This window comes from Chlorocebus sabaeus, chromosome 16, assembly GCF_047675955.1.
Source record: "Chlorocebus sabaeus isolate Y175 chromosome 16, mChlSab1.0.hap1, whole genome shotgun sequence".
In the NCBI taxonomy this organism is placed as follows: Eukaryota; Metazoa; Chordata; class Mammalia; order Primates; family Cercopithecidae; genus Chlorocebus; species Chlorocebus sabaeus.
Genome location: NC_132919.1, coordinates 58,221,810 through 58,235,142, shown reverse-complemented (window position 1 = coordinate 58,235,142; position 13,333 = coordinate 58,221,810). Strand labels below are relative to the sequence as shown.

The 13,333-nt window shown below is 45.2% G+C and overlaps 1 protein-coding gene across 1 annotated transcript in view; it reads right to left on the bottom strand.

Moving 5' to 3' along the window:
- Positions 1-3,635: 3,635 nt before the first annotated feature.
- Positions 3,636-13,333, bottom strand: part of FAM20A (FAM20A golgi associated secretory pathway pseudokinase) — a 61,891-nt gene continuing 52,193 nt past the window's right edge. The window contains exons 5-11 of the mRNA XM_008011985.3: positions 9,842-9,934; positions 8,926-9,041; positions 8,215-8,395; positions 7,071-7,180; positions 6,037-6,118; positions 5,493-5,552; positions 3,636-3,900 (exon numbers count right to left, since the gene is read on the bottom strand). Of these exons, the coding sequence (XP_008010176.2) occupies positions 3,636-3,900; positions 5,493-5,552; positions 6,037-6,118; positions 7,071-7,180; positions 8,215-8,395; positions 8,926-9,041; positions 9,842-9,934 (907 nt within the window). The remainder of the gene's footprint in view (positions 3,901-5,492; positions 5,553-6,036; positions 6,119-7,070; positions 7,181-8,214; positions 8,396-8,925; positions 9,042-9,841; positions 9,935-13,333) is intronic.

Sequence of the window (13,333 nt, the reverse complement as noted above, 5' to 3'; positions counted from 1 at the left end):
TTTTAGTAGATAGAGGTGGGGTTTTGCCATGTAGTCCACGTTGGTCTCGAACTCCTAAGTGCAGTCTGCCCACCTTGGCCTTCCAAAGTGCTAGCATTACAGGTATGAGCCACCGTGCCTGTCCCCCAAAGGTATTTATTATAATAGCTATCAGTAAAGGCTGTAGCTGTGTAAATTTAAATCTCTTCCTTCTTATGCTATGGGATTTTTACATAGAAAGCAGCATTGTTATGCACATGTACCACTAAAATTTGTTTCTTGACATAAGTTCAGAGCTGTGACTTCATCCTGACTACACCTAAAACCAAAACCACTGAGTAAGGTTTTTTCATTTTGTGAAAGTTCTGGCAATTTTGCTTAAGTAGCTGTGTGATTTTAAAGGTTGCCACTAGATGGAGAGCTTTTTAAAATCTTTGTTAATCTTAAATGAGTTAACCATTGGTCCTCATCATTCATGGATTCTGTATTTGTAGTTTGCCTACTTGCTATACTTCATTTGTAACCCCCAAAATCAATAGTCACAGGGCTTTTGCAGACAAGAGAAGAGCAGTGAAAAGTTTGAGCCTCCCAACATGCGTGTTCCCAGCTGAAGTGGAACAAAGGGATGCTCAGCCTTGTTTCATCTCTCATACTGTGAGTAAGTATCCTTTTCTTGGGTCTTTTTATGCCCCGCCCCCCCCTTTTTTTTTTGTCTTTTTGTATTTTTTTGTTGGTGATTTCACTATTTAAAAAGCCACTAAGTGTAGTGATGAAGTGCTGACTAGTGTTCCTAAGTGCAAGAAGGCTGTGTTGTGCCATATGTAGAAAATATGTATATTGGATGTTTTCTTTTAGGCCTGGGTTACAGTGCTCTTGGCCTTGAGTACAGTGTTAATGAATCAGTATATATTAAATATTAAGTATCTTTAACATGCCTTAACATAAAACACACACAGCAAGATTATGTATTGATTGGTTGATGAAAATGTAACTAGAGACTCCCAGCAACCTAACCATGTATTTCCCATAGGAGCAATGTTCAGTATTTGCCAATGCAGTGTTTGTGGTGACTTATGGAACATAAAACTAACTCATAAGAGAATGACTTTTTTTTGTAATCTTCAAACTCAAATTGTCTTCCTGACTTCTGAGAAGGCTGAAATGAATTCTTCCAAATGGCTCTTTCCATCAGTTTACATGCTGTACAGTTCAGTTCCCTTTCTTTCTTTTTTTAGTTTGCTGTCAGTAGTAACTTGAAAAGTTCTCAAAGAGTCGAGAGAATTTTTATTTCATGGGACATTAACAGTTCAAAATGAACATGTTGGAAGAACTTGAGTAAGAATGACATTGGCTTTCTGAATGAAGTTGGTTTTCTGATATTTTTGAGAAATGAGTCTTATTTTTGTTTAATCAAAAAGTAATGGAAGGTTGAAGGATAAGTGAATAATAAGGTAGGTATACCACATAACATGGTGAAATTCAAGCCTATTACTTTGAGTTTGTAGAGTGCAGCAAAATTTGTATATAGGCCATTGGAAAACCAGTCCTTCATTATAGGAGGTGGCGGGTTTTGAGGTGGAGCTGTAGCCTACTTTCCTGAGAGTCTGTTATTTGGAAGTCCCAAACCATTTTGTGCTGTTCTTTGAACGTTTTTACCCAGATGTTTTCCCATTCCTGTGTGTGATCTCCTGGTTCTTCATCCAGAGGGAAGAAAGAACTTGAAGCAGGAGAGACAGTGGATGAAGTGGGGAGCCCTGTGCTGCAGTAGGGCCACAACAGTTAAGGAAATCTTTGGGATTAAGGTTTCTCTGTTAAAGAGTTGATTTAAAAAAAAAAATTTTTTTTTTTGTATTTTTTGTAGAGACAGGGTTTTGCCATGTTACCCAGGCTGGTCTCGAGCTCCTGAGCCCAAGTGATCTGCCTGCCTAGGCCCAAAATGCTAGGATTACAGGTGTGAGCCCATGTCTAGCTGATTTTTTTTTTTAACAACAAAAAAATATATAACTTCATAAATTGGGTGGGATACTGTTGGGTTTTTTGTTACAGTGAAAAGAACACTTTGGAATAGGTCTAAACCACTCAATTGTGTGATTTTGCTTACTGTCTCTGAGCCTTAAAGTTCTTCCATGCACATTGGAGGTTAGGGGGTTATATCTATGTTCGAGAGGATTGGAAACCTGTGTGTTGCTTCTGTAACGTTGGTGAAGCGCCTCACGTGGTCAGATCTCAGTCAATGGTAGCGATTTTATAGAGACACAAAATTCAGGGGCAGCATACTAGTAATGTGGGAGTACCAAGGGGTCAGAAGTGTTATTTGTCTTGTCAAGGCTATGTTTGCTCATACTGCAGAAAGTTTGGAGGCATTTCTGGTTCTTGACCTTGTACTCTCTTTAGTGACAGCTCCATTCTACTCCTGTCATGCTTACAGTGTTTGAACCTCTGGCCTTTACTGGAAACGTTGATTTGGTGAAATTGGGCATTTTTACTTGTTGACTGACTAGTGACTCCCTGGAATGAAGACCTTCCTGTCCTTTGTGTTTTTGGTCATTAGTTATGGAATAAGCAACAAAGCCTCCTATTAAAAGGAGTTTCAGATATCAACAAGTCAGTAGGGAGAAGGTAGAGGAGACAAGGAATCCCTACTACACTTACTTTTAAGGGAGGCTTCAATAAAAAGCCTGACTTAGTCTTTTTTGAACGAGCCGCCACAGGGAGGAGCATCTAGAGGGCCTCTCCTTTCCACATAGCCCCTTTCTCCTTTTGGGGATGGGCCAGGGACAGTCCTGGGGTCTTAGGGAAGAAGATTGTGGTTGGTGGGCTGTGGTCAGCCTTGGCTCTTTCCTGCCTTATTCCAGGCTTGTGTCCCTGCTAGGCCTATTACCATGCCATCCTGACCTTGGAGGACTTTCCTTTTTTTTCCTTCATTGTAATTATTTATTTTGTTACTGGCCGGTAAGTTTGACATATTTGATGTTATTTCAATTGTAATGCTCTTCAGATTGGAACACTCCTTTTCTGATATTGTGAGCAAATCCCTATTTTATTTTTGTCACTTGTAATAATCTTCTAAGAAGTTACTCTATTACTGGGCTGTAGGGATTACTTATTCAGATGGGACCAGTGACTAGAATGTGAGTCAAAAGTGTGAGGTCTAATTTGAACCTGTCTGAGAGTTACTATTGCCTGCCTCGGCCCAAAGTGCAGATTTTTAAAAAGTCAGCTTGTGATAGGCCAGGTGTTTTGTCTGGACTGGGAGTTATCTTTGACTTGTAGATAGAAGAAGGATCCTGAGGACAGTCAGGTCTCCACTTGATGTCTTTTTATTTGACTTGTTACCGTTAGTACTCTCCTGGGATCAAAGCTGTCAAGCCTGACCCATACCCAGATTTCCCAGTGCACTCAGAAGATCGTCTGTGGCCTTGATGAAGCCAGTGCTTTTTGGGAAAAACGGAGCAAGGCAATGCACAACAGAAGCAGTGCACCGGAGTAAAGATCAAGTTCTGTGGACCCCACTTGCTGTTTGAGAAAATATCCTTCTTCCTTCCTAGCTGACTTGACCTCCAACATTAACAGGTGGAGGTGAAGAAGCAGGGTCTGCACTCGAGTCTGCTGCCCTGGCTCCAGGTGTATTTTCTGAAACTGGACTCTTCCAGCCCTTAGCTTGTCAAGTTATCCCGCCCAGAGTCTGGGGCCGATTGTTCCACTGGGCCGTCGGCTATGACACTCTGCTCTCCATGGGCCACTATGCACCCCTCCACTGTCCTTAGGATGGTTTGGAGCCTTCGATCTAAGGCAAGGAGGTGGGGTTCAGTGAGGACAGGGCTGAGCTGGTCTTCTAGCAGTGATTCTCGCATCACATCGCTGAGTCTGTAGTCGGGTTGGGCCAGCAGTTGCAGGTGCAAAAGTGTTTTCTTTTTTATCCTGAAAAGACAAAGTTATAGGGACCAAATAAGCAAATGTAAAGAAAATAACTTGCCTGAACTTAACTTCTTTCCCCACAAATAGCTGTTGTAGTTGATACTCTTGGCGCCTCTCCCCGTGTCTTCTCAGGCACATTTTAATGGAAACCAGGTAAAAAAGCGAATAAATGGAAGGCAAAATCCAGTATCTTGCAGTCCTTTGCCCAATTGCCATTTGCTCAAGAGCCTGCATAGCCATTTGTGCTCTAATAACGGTGATGCCGGGCTATATGCATTTTCTCTGACAATGCTAAGGGAATCAAAACCAAAGTGACACTTAGATTTTTCAAGGAGATTTAAAGCTAATGGGAAAAGTCTCTAGTAGGTGAAATGATGAGCTGTTTGCCATCTCAAAAGCCCTCAGTACTGCCAGCCTTTAAGTTGTTTCTTGCTAACTTTATTTGTGTGTGTCAGATTTTAAAATCACAGATGAAAATGTGGTGGGACCCATCTTTAGGATTTGAGTTTCTTTTTATGTGGGAATCTGACTTGGACTCTGATGCGTAAGCAGCTTAATTGACTTCTGTCATAAACAGGTACTGCTCATCCAGTCCTGCTCAGGAGGCAGGGAAGGGAGGCCAGAGGGAAGCATGTTTAACCTAAGACGTAGATGAAGAATACGCATGCTCTGCTCCAAATTTTCCAGCTGGAAACAAATGAGATGTTTTTGCTAGGTGTGAATATCATATTTATAATTAGCTCTGGATACTGCAGCTGAGCAGGTGGTCAATTTTACAAGCCTGGCTGAAACACCGGAGAAGTATGGGAGTAAGTTAGACATTCTCTAGAGAAATGGTGGCCAAGCAAGGGCCTTCGTGCTGCCTTCCAGTCTGCACAGGTTTACAGGACTTTAATCAGGGTTTTGCTTAGATGGTGATCAGGTAGTGATATTTATGAGCTGATATGAATGCCGGGCAAAGCAGAGGTCTGATTAGTAATATCAAAACCCAGCAGACTGCAAAAATAGGTGATGATCTGAGTGGGTCGCCGATTAAAGTTGGCAATTGAAAGGTTTAAAGGATTAAATCCTAATTCATCCTATGTGGAAGGATGAAAAAGACAAATGTGGGGGAAATTTTGATAGTTGTAGTACAGTCGTGAATCGCTTAGTGATGGGGATATGTTCTGAGCAATGTTTCCTTAAGCGAAGGTTTTGTCACATTGTGAACATCATAGAGTGTACTCAGTCACACAAACCTAGATAGTGCAGCCTCCTGCACTCTTAGGCTATATGATATTGCTTGTAGGCTACAAACCTTTACAACACAGTGGTGAATAGCTGTGTATATAAACAAAAGATAGTAAAACTGTAAAATGCAGTAAACATACCATATTATTAATATAATCTTATGAGACCAGCATCATATATGCAGTCTGTCACTGGCTGAGATGTCATGCAGTGCACAAATGTGTAAGAAATAAGGCAGTTCATGTCACTACCCACTTATGTCCTAGACCAGTGAAAACTGATGAAGCCCTTCAGCCCTCGGCTGCAAGCAGCATGAAGGGTCACAGCTATTCCTTGCCAATATTATCTGCTGCAGGAAAACTTACATGCAGCACTGGGAGAGAGGCGAGAGGATGGAGATTTCATCATGGGAGTGTCGTCCGAACCTAGGAGGAGAAACAGGCTTTTATGGGTGGCTGGCAGCATCCTTCACGTTCCCCTGAGGCTTCCTCTCTCCTCTCAGTATTTTGTGAATCAGAGATTGGGGTAAAATGCCAGGGATCATGGCAGCTGCCTCTCCAGCCCCTCTCTGCAGTCAGATCACAAAAGCCTCTGTACAGAGATATTAGAGCTAAACAATCCTTCATTCACTAGCTGCAGAGGGCCAGCCACTGAGGATGCACCTTGCTCTCGAAAACCTCACCCTATTTCACTAGAGGGCACACGAGTGCTCTCAGGCTGGAGGTGAATCAAGTGGTACTTGCAAAGGTAAAGAGAAAGAAGGAAATGGAAGAAGCAGGGCTAGAAGGAGATAAGGCACGTGGTGGTGGAGGCCCTCATTTGCAGGGCATCTGTTTCCCCCGAGCAGCTGGCTGCACAGAGCAGCACATCTGGGAGAGGGGAGTGTTGAACACACGTGGGGACACTCACCCTCTGGCGTTGTCAAGGTGAATAAGGAACCCATCATCCCCGAACTTGGTGAACATCTCATAATGGTGCCGGTCCATATTTCCTGTGAAGGAGGGGAGGACTCAGAACCGGGACCAGCAAGCCAGGGGGTCAGGTGCTCCTGACCTGAGTTCTCTCCAGGGAATGGAGGCCTGTCGTCACTTGAGAGGCAGGGGTCTGAACAAGCTGGGCCTCACACTATCATTTCCCCAGGGCCATCAGTGAAACAGCCACAGGAGAGAGAAGGAAGCGAAACGAGCAAACCCTAAATGGACTGGTTTCAAGTCTAAGGCTTTCATCCCTGCCTCTGCCCCTACCCCAGCCTTTGGCCAGGGATTTGAATGTGCAGAAAGTCACCTTTGCACCTTGTGTACGTATTGATACTGGCTTTCCTGAGCCCAGAGATCCTCAGCTAATCCTGGTTATAGTAAACAGACACAGCGAAACTTCTGAAAGGCACGATGATGAGCCGGCTGTCTGACTTGCTTCGGACCTAAGCTCCTGTGTGATGGCCACCTTCATGTGTCTCCTCTCCCTAGAAGTCCCTGTGGGCCTGGAAGGTGGAATTACTAGTCTTGTGTGTCCGTGGCCTCGCCTGAGGCCCTCCCTGCTACATATTTGTTGTGTACTTTCTTCCTTTCCTACCTGGTGTCCCCTCACTTGGTGAAGTGAACGTACAACTTCCAATTGGACGCCCACTCAGGCCTTGCCTTATGAGTGACGCCCACTCAGGCCTTGCCTGATGAGTGACACCCACTCAGGCCTTGCCTGATGAGTGACGCCCACTCAGGCCTTGCCTTATGAGTGGCGACCCCTTCAGCTTCTTCCAGTTCTTTGAAGAGAGGCGAGCCTGTTGCCTTCTGTCCTCTGGGACCTCCACCGCTTCTGAGGCTATGGGAGGTGCAGAGTTACTCAGTCCTCATGAGCCAGGTTGTAAGTTTGTGCACAAGGTCACAGGGAACCCCTGCCACACAGCAGAGCCCATTTCCGCTGGGGGCCTGCGTGTGGGGACCTACCTATCAAGAAGTCGAAGATGGCCATGTCGATGACATTGAGGAGCCGCTGGCTGCTGTTGTACGGGTAGATCTGTTTCACTGTGTCACAGTAAAGGGCATTGACCTCCCACCTGAGGGGGAGAAGAAGTCCTGGGGCTGGAAAAGCCAAGATGGCAGGGTGTCGGGGGTCCTCCCCACACCTCCCCCCGCCCTCCAACCCCTGCCTCCCTGATCCTGCACTGGGCCGGTGGCCGCTTCTCACATTTAGAAAGACCCTGGGCAAGGACATGCAGATTCCATATGGTGAGAAGGTTCTGGGTCCTTTCACTCTGGTGGACACTAAGCCCATGGCTGGGACACTGCATGCCAGAGGGGAGATGTCGGGGCAGGCAGGAAAGGAGGGGGCAGTGACCCTCACCGGCTTTCTCATCCCTTCCTCCACAGTCCCTCTCACCAAGCCTCTTGGACCCTGGCCCTCCAGGGCTCTGCACCACTCAGCACCTCCATGGGCTGTTCCTGCCCTTTCTCTCTCACACGTGGTTTTCTGCCTACAATGCTCCGATGCCCATTTTCATCCGAGGGCTCTTCTCAGCCTTCACAGAGTCCCTCAGGATCTGTCATGTCCTCCAGAAATTCTGCCTGGTTACTTCTCTCCCCACTACAATCATGATGGCTTGATTGATGGATCGATTCCCTCAGCTAGTGTGGAGTAGCTGCTGCGTGCCAGGGAGGCTGCTAGGTCCTGGGGATACAGCATGAGGTCCTTGGCCTCCCAGGGCTTGCTCAGGGGATCCAGGTGTCCCTCCCATGGGATTGTCGTGTGCACTCTGGTTATAGCAAGTGCTGTGCTGTGTTTTTGTGATCTGGCTACGTGTCTGTCCTCCGCACTAGACCAAGGAGCTTCCTAAGGAGAGAGTCTGAGTCTTCCATTTCTGTATCCCATAGCACCTAGTGTTGGGTACATGGAAGGTTCTTTAGAACTGAATAAATGAACTAAAGGGAGATTACAGACCCAGGCCTGCTGATCCCAGGATCAATATGAAATGGGGCAAAGGAGTATTGAGGCAGCTTTTCAGATTCAAAAGCCAAGTTAGCGACAAGTCACTGGTACAGGATCTGTGGCTGCTGTCAAGGACTGGGCTGTGTGGCTTGGGGATCAACTCACTCCTCTTTTCCTGCCAGTGTGTAGGAGCGGATCCAGGGGTTGGGCACAGACAGCCTGGGGGCCAGGTTGAGGGATGGCAGGAAGGCAGAGAGAGAACCCTCCAGCAGGTGTGGGTTGCCACAGACAGCATACTCCGTCTTGCACATGTACGGACACTTGGCAAAGAAGCACACGTTGCTGGCTGGAGGATGGGGAGGAGAGAGGAGAAGGAGTAAGAGGAGGGCTCTGGAGGCATGACATCTTCCTGCCCTAGGAAATCCACTGGGAGGGAAGGGAAATCCTGAACTCACAGCTTGGGAAGAGACAGAAGAAGGAAACACTGACTTTTCCAGAAGTGAGGGTGTGAATGCTACTAAGCTGAACCTCTTGGGTACCTGCTTTCAAATGTCCCAACCTCACTGCATTCTATCCTTATGAGTAGAACACTCTTTATTACCCTGGGTGGATAACCTCTGGTTCCGGGGAGGCCAGCATTGTAGGGTCAGTGCCCACACACACTAGGGAGCATCTCACACACAGCCTTTCCCATCCACAGTTCATCTTGTGTTATGGTCAGGCAGATGACAGTGGGAGTGTCTTACAACTTCATACGCCCATCCCAGTAATGGATAGTGCTAGCAGCAGGGTGTCAGGCCACTGATGAATGGAGGGGTGGACACTCTGGCTTACCATGTACTCAGACCCGGAATATCACTCGGGCCAGTACTCTACCTGGAGAGACAAAGAAAACACTCTGCAGGATTTCATTCTTGGTGACCTCTAGGATTTCCTTGGTGACATTCACTAGCCTCCCCACTGTTGGCGGCACCCGTCGGAAGTCCAGAATCCTGCAAGAGAGAAAGCTGTGTTCCATCTGAGCGATGATCAGGGAGTGAGGAGGAGGGGTTTTGTCCCCCGGCCAGTGCACATTAGGAATTGGTTGGTGTACCCAAGAGGGTGGCCAGTGAGATGGGTCTCTGGCCTTTAAACCTAGGTCTAAAGGAGTGGAAATGGAGTAGAAAATGAATCCTTATTCTATCAAACCTCCTGGGAAAACCTTGCCACCATCCCATCTGTGTTCTTGGTCAGTGCTTCTCATATTTCAGTGTTCCTGTGAGTCACCTGGCAATCTTGTTCAAATACAGGCTCTGACTGAGTGGCTCTAGGGTGGGGCTGACATTCCTTGTTTCTAAAAAGCTTCTTGGAAGTGCCCATGACGCTACAGACCACACTTTGGGGAGCAATGACTGAGCAAATAGAGGAACTGGAATGTTTAGAAATGTGCTTTCACCTGATATAACAGTGAGACTTCTTGGATAAATAACAGTGGGTGCATTCTCCTCGCTCTCAGATCAGGAAACTAGAGCAACTGCCCCAAGCAGCATGGCGGGAAACGTGTTCTTTATAAATTGTTCTTTCCATTGTAAATCATTCTTTAATGAATGTTCATTGCATTCATTAAAAGACCTTGTGTTTTTCAATCTAGGGGGTTGCATGGGACACTTTGGGTTCAAAGACACCACGATGAGGCACGAAGAAGATAAAAAGCCAGAAGGAAGAAATGCCAGGGAGTTCCCACCTGAGGATCTGTCTAGTCACCCCTCCCAGAGGATTGGTCCTCATAGGCCTCTATGGGGCCAGACCCTACCTGTCCAGATGGAAAGCTGCGATCTCAGCATTGTGTCTCTGAAAGTCAATGAAGTAGAAGAAGTCCACGGGCGTCTCCTCATCTCGCTGCTGTCTGGAAGGAAGGAAGGAATCACGCCCTGGACTCAGACTTCAGCTTGGAGCCTGAGAAGAGAGCTGATGAGCATGACCAGTGAGAAAGGAAAACAGGCTTTTATGCTTTTCATGTACACACACAGACGATGGCACGGCTTGGCCAGGAGAAGATATGCAGAGTGGGAGGAGACAGGCTTCTTGCAAGACTTCGTCCTGCAGGCACCAGCAATGCCAAGTTTCCTACTTAAGAAGCTGTGGTGACAGTGGCTGATTATTTTCAAAACCCAGCAGTTGAGAGGGAAGAAATAGACATTCTTCTGCAGGTATAAACAGAAGAGAGACGAATGGTTAGCAGAACCAGAGGCAGTATAGACCCAGATGTCCAAGGATGAAGAAAGGTGGGAGTATGAGCCAGGAATTGGTAATGGAAAAGTGGCCCAGAAATGCAATTTAGTATGCTGAGGTTGAAGAACAGAAAAGTTCTGGGTCTTAGGGGGATGTGGGGGAAATATGTGGGCCATCATCCTCTCAGAGAAACACAGCTGGATCATGAGGGCTGAGGGCGGCTGGTGCAGAGGATATTGATTTATATACATTGAATCTCTAATGAATTCCTGAAAAGCGCCAGGCTGCCTGAGAGTGGTGGGGCCTGCTGGGTGTGTACATTCAGGAAAGTGCTTCCTAATCATTAAGGGCATCGTGGTGTGAGTTCTGGCCTCTAGGCTGACTTTGCCTTGATGCTAATAAACATGGAAGAATGACGATCTTCGAATAATTTTATAATCCACTGTGTGGGGCTGTTAAAATGACTGCAAAGCAATTTAAATGTAAATAAACGTAACGTTGCAGAAAGCTATAAATAAGAAACACTGGCAATTCAAACCGTGATGTGCATTTTGCCAAAAAACACAAGTGAGTCCTGGAAACCACAGCGAGGTGCTGCCAAAAGTAGAGATTCTATTTTAAAAGGTAGAGCCACAGTTACAGTACAGCCCTCTGTGCTCAGGCCTGACCAGCTTATCATCATCATCACTGGATGTCCAGGCTAGCAAGGACAATCCGTCCTCCCAGTCTTGTTTTAATTTCTGAGTCCCACCTATAGAAAAATATCATCTCCTAGACACCCTTTAGGGTCTTCTAAAACATTTTCTCATTTTCGTATGACATAAGATAGAAGTGATTTTAAATTTGAAGGTTGTTTTCACTTTATATCAATGCTTCTCCTACTTTGAGAAGCACAAATGCACGTCTCATTGCACATTATATTGTATACATTACATTTTAAAAATATAAGTCTTTATGTTCCTAGTGTGTATTTTCCAAAGATAACGTTCTACATTCTCTCTAATCAGGAAAAACATGGTGCTCACCTTAAATTACTTACAGAAAAATAAAAACCACATAATTTTTCAAGAAATACATTTTAAAATAATATTATTTTAGATTTTGGACTGAATTTTATAAAAATGTAGATTACACTGTGTTGTGGTATAAAAATAGGTGAAGTTGGTTCTATCACTGAATGTTGGAGGGTTTTGCGTTACATTTGGGGAAAAAGCTGGTTAATTTGAACAATTTTTGTATAGACACACCTCAGAGTTATTGCAGGTTTGCTTCTAGACCACCGCAATGAGGCAACTATGGTAATAAAGTCATTCATGCACATTTTTTGGTTTCCCACCTAATGCATATAAAAGTTATGTTTTTGTTATACTGGAGTCTTAAATATGCAATAGCATTATGTCTGAAAAATGTATACATCTTAATGGAAAAACACCTTATTGCTAAAAAATGTTAAGACTCATCTGAGCCTTCAGCAAGTCAAAATCTTTTTGCCGACTGAGGTGGTGGTTGCTGAAGGTTGGTGAGGCTGTGACAACTTTTAAAAATAAGACAACAATGAAGTTTGCTGCATCGATTCACAAAGGATTTATCTGTAGCACGCAATGCTGTTTGATAGCATTTTACCCACAGTAGAACTTCTGTCAAAATTGAAGTCAATCCTCTCAAACCCTGCAGCTCCTTTACCAACTAAGTTTGCCTAATATTTTAAATCCTCTGTGGCCTGTTGGGAACAGGCCCCCCAAAATCTGGCCATAAACTGGCCCCCAAACTGGCCATAAACAAAATCTCTGCAGCACTGTGACATGTTCTTGATGGCTGTAACACCCATGCTGGAAGGTTGTGGGTTTACCGGAAGGAGGGCAAGGAACACCTGGCCCACCCAGTGCGGAAAACCGCTTAAAGGCGTTGTTAAACCACAAACAATAGCATGAGCGATCTGTGCCTTAAGGACATGCTCCTGCTGCAGATAACTAGCCCAACCCATCCCTTTATTTCAGCCCATCCCTTCGTTTCCCATAAGGGATACTTTTAGTTAATCTAATATCTGTAGAAACAATGCTAATGACTAGCTTGCTGTTAATAAATATGTGGGTAAATCTCTGTTCAGGGCTTTCAGCTCCGAAGGCTGTGAGACCCCTGATTTCCCACTTCACACCTCTATATTTCTGTGTGTGTGTCTTTAATTCCTCTAGCGCCGCTGGGTTAGGGTCTCCCCAACCGAGGTGGTCTCAGCAGTGGCCATTTCAACAATGTTCACAGAGTCTTCACCCGAAGTAGATTCTATCTCAAGAAACCAATTTCTTTGCTTATCCATAAGAAGCCACTCCTTATTGGTAGGGCATGGTGGCTTACACTTGTAATCCAAGCACTTTGGGAGGCTGAGGTGGACGGGTCACAAGGTCAGGAGATCGAGACCATCCTGGCTAATACGGTGAAATCCCGTCTCTACTAAAAATACAAAAAAATTAGCCAGGCATGGTGGTGCATGCCTGTACTCGGGAGGTTGAGGCAGGAAAATTGTTTGAACCGGGAGGCAGAGGTTGCAGTGAGCCAAGATCGTGCCACTGCATTACAGCCTGAGAAACAGAGTGAGACTCTGTCTCAAAAACAAAACAAAACCAAACAAAAAAAGAAGCAACTTCTTATCTGTTCAAATTTGATCATGCAATTGCAACAATTCAGTCACATTTTCAGGCTCCACTTCTAATTCTAGTTCTCTTTTATTTCCACATCTGCAGTTACCTTCTCCACTGAAGTCTTGAACCCCTCAAAGTCATCCATGAGGGTTGAGATCAGTCTTCTTTTAAACTCCTGTTAATGTTGGTATTTCTCCCTCCTTCCACGCATCATCATGAATTTTCTTAATGGCATCTAGAATGGTGATTCCTTTCCAGAAGGTTTTCAAATGACCTTGTCCAGGTTCATCAGAAGAATCACTAACTGTGGCAGCTATAGCCTTGTGAAATATATTTCTTAAACTGTAAGACTTGAAAGTTAGAATGACTGCTTGATCTGGGGGCTGCAGAATGGATGTTGTGTTAGCAGGCATGAAAACAACATTAATCTCCTTGGA